Source organism: Myotis brandtii, unplaced genomic scaffold, assembly GCF_000412655.1.
Source record: "Myotis brandtii unplaced genomic scaffold, ASM41265v1 scaffold2089, whole genome shotgun sequence".
NCBI classification, from domain to species: domain Eukaryota; kingdom Metazoa; phylum Chordata; class Mammalia; order Chiroptera; family Vespertilionidae; genus Myotis; species Myotis brandtii.
The window spans coordinates 223,582-229,531 of NW_005357800.1; the positions used below are offsets into that span (position 1 = coordinate 223,582).

The 5,950-nt window shown below is 61.9% G+C and overlaps 1 protein-coding gene across 1 annotated transcript in view; it reads right to left on the bottom strand.

The window, feature by feature from the left end:
- The window catches only part of MS4A10 (membrane-spanning 4-domains, subfamily A, member 10), a 12,508-nt gene extending 6,976 nt beyond the window's left edge, over window positions 1–5,532 (bottom strand). Inside the window, exons 1-2 of the mRNA XM_014539185.1 lie at window positions 5,112–5,532; window positions 3–107 (exon numbers count right to left, since the gene is read on the bottom strand). Coding sequence (XP_014394671.1) covers window positions 3–107; window positions 5,112–5,242 — 236 coding nt within the window. The 5' untranslated portion in view covers window positions 5,243–5,532. The remainder of the gene's footprint in view (window positions 1–2; window positions 108–5,111) is intronic.
- Between the last annotated feature and the right edge of the window lie 418 nt (window positions 5,533–5,950).

Below are 5,950 nucleotides of genomic sequence, written 5' to 3' on the forward strand. Positions count from 1 at the left end.
GGGCCGGGCCGAGGGCCTGCCATGGCTCAAAACCCCCAGCTCCAGATCTGGGAACACCTGCGGCCGCTCGGGGGGCTTCTGCTGCCATGACTCCGGTGAGGATCCGGCTGCCGGCCAGGGAGACAGGCCGAGTCAGGGCCCGTCAGTGCCTGTCACCTCTGCCCTCTGGGCCAGGGCCTCCCGGAACGGTGGCTGCCCCGCCCAGCAGCCCCTGGATTTGACCTGGAAGAACCTGGCCCCTGGGGGTGGGGTTTGCAGGGACACAGCTACTTCTGGGGCAGACCGACCTCCCATCCACCCAGAAACAGGCCTCACCGTCTGGCCGAGTGCCGTTTGGCAAGATCCCCGGCCGGCGTGGGGAACTCTGTACATGGTCCTACCCGCTGACCCCCGGTCAGGCAAAGGAGGGCGGGTGGGGGTCAAATCGCCGCGCCTCCTGGATTGGGGACGAGGGGGAAGAGCATGGAAGGGAACTCCTGCGGAGGACCCGCTCTGAGCCGACATCGAGCTGGGAAGTCAATGTTTAACCCAGACAATAAGCCAACATTTTAGAAACGTACCTTCCCTGCCGCTGGCCGTGCGAGCAGCATTTTGCATTCGCGATCTGATTTGATCCTGATCCCTGCTCCCCTTTTGCAGATGCTGCTCAGAGAGGTTAAGCCTAAGGCCACACAGCGAGTACATGACTAGGCTGGGACTTGACGCCTGGCAGACCAAGCTCCAGAGCTTGTGGGCTTAAACCGGCGGTTCTCAACCTGTGGGTCGCGACCCCTTTGGGGGTCGAACAACCCTTTCACAGGGGTCGCCTAAGACCATCGGAAAACACATATATAATTACATGTTGTTTTTGTGATTAATCACTATGCTTTCATTATGTTCAATTTGTAACAATGAAATTGGGGGTCACCACAGCATGAGGAACTGTATTAAAGGGTCGTGGCATTAGGAAGGTTGAGAACCACTGGCTTAAACCCTTCGTGTACTGTTGCCTCGATGAGTGAAAATGAATGTCCTGGGCATTTCAGTGGCACGAGAAAGGGTGGGGGAAGCTCTGCAGGAGGCTCGAAGCAACACTTGCTGAGGGGCCTGGTCATTACCTTGTATGTGTTTTTGTTTGTTTTGTTTTTTAATGTTTTTTGTTTGTTGTTAATCCTCACCCAAGGATACTTTCCCATTGATTTTTAGGGAGAGTGGAAGAGAGAGGGAAAGACAGAGAGGAACATCGATATGAGAGAAACACATCGATTGGTTGCCTCCTGCAGGAGCCCCGGTGGAGCCTGCAACCGAGGTACGTGCCCTTGACGGGAATCGAACCCGGGACCCTTCGGTCCGCAGGCCGACGCTCTATCCACTGAGCCACACCGGCCAGGGCTATGTTGTATGTTGATGAGGGTGCGCATCAGAACTTGGGGGCTGCCCGGTGACTGGGTAAAAGGCTGAACTCTTTCCCCGGAGAGTGGAGTGGGTGAGGGCTGGGAGGGACGGAGAGAGGGGCTGGCTGTGGGGCTCCTGTCAGGAGATGGCTCTCCACGGGGGCGGGACTAACGAGGAGACTCTTTAGAGCAGTGGTTCTCAACCTTGGCTGCACATTAGAGTCACCTGGGAATCTTTCTAAAATCCTGATTTCTGGACCTCATCCTCTCTTTGTTACTAATGTTGTGGCCCCACCCCATAACAAAGAAACAGAATTTCCGGAGGATGAGGCCCGGAAATCAGGATTTTAGAAAGATTCCCAGGTGATTCTAATGTGCAGCCAAGGTTGAGAACCACTGCTTTAGAGGGAGTGGCTTTTACTCTTCCTGATAAAAAGAAAGGAGGAGCACATTCCCCAAGATTTCAATCCCGACCGCGTGGGTGCAGGAGGTCCTGTGTGAGCAGCCACGCTTTGCCGTGCTCCGGCCGTGGTGGTGACGGTGGGCAGGAAGGAGACTGGGGAGGCCGGAAGGGCAGGTCGCCTGGAGGACGAAACCCTGAGCAGGGTGGGAAGGAAGGGACAGCCGCGGAGCGCCAAAGCCAGGGGGCCTTCGGGCCGGCGAGCGCCGCTCTCTGCTAGGCATGGTGCCTGTGACGCCCCTGGGTCCCCAGGAAGGCGCCGCAATCCCATAGAAAAAGGGACAGGCTCAGGGAGCCTGGGGAGGCCGGAGGGGCGGGTCGCCTGGAGGACGAAACCCTGAGCAGGGTGGGAAGGAAGGGACAGCCGCGGAGCGCCAAAGCCAGGGGGCCTTCGGGCCGGCGAGCGCCGCTCTCTGCTAGGCATGGTGCCTGTGACGCCCCTGGGTCCCCAGGAAGGCGCCGCAATCCCATAGAAAAAGGGACAGGCTCAGGGGGGTCCCAGTGCCTTGGCCAGCGTCGTACAGCGAGGAAGTGCCTGGGACTGGCTCTGAGAGGGGTCTGACTGCTGGGACCCTGATCACATTCCCACTGGCCTGAGTGACAGCTCCTGACTTAGTGGAGGGGAGGCCAGGCTGTTCCCCGTCCTGGGCTCCGAAAGCTGAGCCCCGAGACTCGCTGCTGCCCCCCTCTTCTCTGTGGCCTGACCCGCTGTGCTTGGGAACGTGTCCGTCTCTCAATCCCCAGCTCTTGCGGGCCCTCTGACACGGCTGGGCTGAGGAAGAGAGCTGGCGGCGGGGACCTGCGTCAGTTAGCCACGGGCTACACCCAGACCTCAGGGCCCCGGGGAGGACAGAGCCCGGCCCTGGGCCTGGACGCGGCTGGGACATATGAGAGAAGGAAGACTTCTTGGCAGAGGGGTCTTGGGCGGCACAGCGTGTGCCGGGCACTGGAGGTGTGCCTCCACCTGGCATCCGCGTCCCAGTGTTGTGGCAACAGGAATGGTTCAAATATCCACCAGGGAATTAGATCCAAGAAGCCCGAGTAACCTTTCCCAAAGTGTGTTCCATGGAACACGGGTCCTGACAGATCAGCTGCCGAAGGGTTCCATGGTCAAATAAGTTTGGGAAACCCTTGGTATGATCTTCCCCCTCATTAGCATATTAAAGGCCCTGAGAATTCCTGCCGTGGAGCACTCTGTATTAATAAGGGAATTTTCCAAACTTCCTTAGTCGTGGACCCTTTTCCTCATTGTGCAATGGTTCTCTCTACTTGGTCATCTGTGGGGGTCACTTTTGGCCGTAACTTACAGACGTCTGGTTGTGGGGTTTGTATTGGGGGGAGGAGTTGGAGCCCTTCTTTTCGTTTTCTCTTGTGCCTGTCACGGTGCGGGCAGGGACTGGACTGTGACCTCTAGGGTCACTTCCAAGTCTGCGTAATTCCCTTGGAGGAGAGCGAGCTGCTACAGGGAGCGGGGTGCACCGCAGGGGGCGTGGCGAGGGCAGGACCTTGATAAGCAGGGGGGAAAGTCTGCTGGCTGTGGCGAAGCCGCGAACTCTGAGTCCCCAGAAGGCTTATGCCCGTGGTGGGGCCCTGGGGCTCCGTGGGGGACACTTTCAGCCTTGACCCTCGCTGGTCCCTTCAGCAGCTCAGGACCTACAGGTCCGGCCAGGGCCTGGGTCTCCGCAGGTCCCGCAGCGCCCACAGAGTGGACCAGGTCGTGAGCACTGGGGTGGGCAGGCCGGGGCCAGACCCTGGCTCTGCTCCGGGGAGCCTGGCTCTTGGGCGATGACATCTCAGCATCGAGGTCTCCTCACTGTCCCCTGGGGAGCGCTGGTGCCGCGCTGGGTGTGGGCAGTGGCTGTGAGGACTGAGTGGGATGATGTCTGCCACGTGGCGGGGCCGGGCACAGAGCAGATGCTCAATAACCCTTAGTGTCGCCACCGCCTGCCACAGGCCTGGAGTCCTGCCAGCCGGGCACCATGCTCCTTGTCGGGTTGTCACCCTCCGGAGGGGTGACCACAGGGGGGAGGGGTGTGGGGGCTCCGGGCTCCGGGCCCCGGGCCCTGGGACGCCGGGAAGGGCGAGCTGAGTGTAGAGAGGCAGTGGTCTGAGGCTGCCTCTACACACAGAGAAAGCCTGGCAGGGGAGCCGTGACCTCGTCAGAGGCCTGCGTGAGGATGCCCACGTGTGCACGCATGTGCGTGCAGGTCAAGCAGAGACAGGCAGGAGCTGAGAGGTATCAAGTCACACCATGTGACAGAGGGACGAGTAGGGGACCAGGGACCCCCTCAGAGGGTTGGGGTTCAGGAGATGCTGGTTAGAAAACAGCTGTGAGTGCACCAAAGCCAGCCTCCCCCGGAGCTTCAGGACGGGGTGCTGGTGTAAAGAGGGGTTCACCTGCGAACGCAGGGCCCTGCGGGAAACGGAGGCCTCCCCTCCGGGGTGCGAGAGGCCCGGGTGATCTGAGTGCTGGGCAAGGCCCGGCCCCTGTGTGAGTGGAGTGTGGAAAGGGAATGGAAGGCTGAGGCGCCCTCCCCACCCCACCCCCACCAGCTGCAAGGCAGTGACTGCCCGCAGGGCCGGGCTCTAGGGCGGGAATCCCTCCACGGGGCACCTGCTGTCCGTGCCCCTCCAGTCCCGCCCCCCCCCCCCGGCTTCCTGGGGTGGGACACCCATTTCCAGCTGCTGTGGCTGCTGGTGCTAAGGGCTCACAGCTGCCCGCTTTGGGGAGTGTGAGTCATACCCTTCCCCAAACCCTGCATCTTGGCCTAGGAAACCCCGCCTCCTGGCTTCACGGTGGGCGCGAGTCTGTGCTTCTGAGCAGCCCCCACCACGAGGGACCCGCTTGGAGCGCGGGGGCAGCTGGGACCACACCGGGCCCTGGCTCATGTCACCTGCCTGGTCCTGCTTCTCTCGAGAGCGCTCCCCCTCAACCAGGGGCACAAAGTCCTTGTCGCAGGCTCTGCTTCTAGGAAGCTGGCCAAGACCCCCTACCTCCCGCTGCGGGGCCACTCACCCCCCAGGGACGCCACTCACCCCCGGGACTCCACTCCGAGCTCCCGGCCGCTCTGCGTCGGGCTCCACCGCGGCCCCACGGAGCCAAGCCGGCGCGGAGACCGGCGTTTCTTTATAACATTAGACTTTGTCTCTTTGCCCTCCGGCCGCACCTCCTGCTTCGAACCAGCGGTGTGAGCTGCCCACGTTTCTGTTCCCCAAACCCAGGCGGGTGAAAATCCTAGCAGATCGCCTCGGCAAGTCGCACGCTGGCATGGACTCACCGGGCAGTGAGGAAAGGGTCCATGGCTGAGGAACGCTGGCAAGCCGACCCTTTCACAGAGCAGGGCGGCCGGAGCGAGGTGATGGTGAAATCTTCCCGGAGCCGGAGGGAGAGCCTCGGAAAAGATCTCATTTTGGACCATTTCAAACACGCACCCAAGTGGGGAGAACGGCCCAGGGGACCCCACGCTCTGCCCCCACTCAGCTCTGGGCCGATTGTGAAAATGGGGGGCGGGGTGATGGGCAGGCCACTCGGCAGGTGATTTGCCGAAAGGCAACCCCACAGCCACAGGCCCCTGCTTGGGTGCCGTGTGGAAAGCTAAGGCGGTTGTGCTATGTTCCCTTCCCAAACCCCAGCGCCCCGTGGAAATCTCTTAGGAAGCAACAGGGAGAGTGGCAGGTCCTTCCTCGGTTCCTTTTTCTTAATCGCCCCCCCCCGCCCTTCGAAACCCATGTGCACAAGGCAAACCTGGGGTCTGGGGGGCTGGGACGGTCTCCCCCATATCCTAGGCCTCCCCGGGCTGGCCGGGCCACAGAGGAAGGTGTGGGACTAAGGGTGGCTGCTCCTCACCCAAGTCCCCTCAGGCCCCCCTTCCACCCCCTGGACGCTGGTGCCCGCTCAGGCCCTCTGTGGCCTGGCCCGGGTCCCACACCCAGAGCCGCCCTGCTGCAAGTCCCCTCAGGCCCCCCTTCCACCCCCTGGACGCTGGTGCCCGCTCAGGCCCTCTGTGGCCTGGCCCGGGTCCCACACCCAGAGCCGCCCTGCTGCAAGTCCCCTCAGGCCCCCCTTCCACCCCCTGGACGCTGGTGCCCGCTCAGGCCCTCTGTGGCCTGGCCCGGG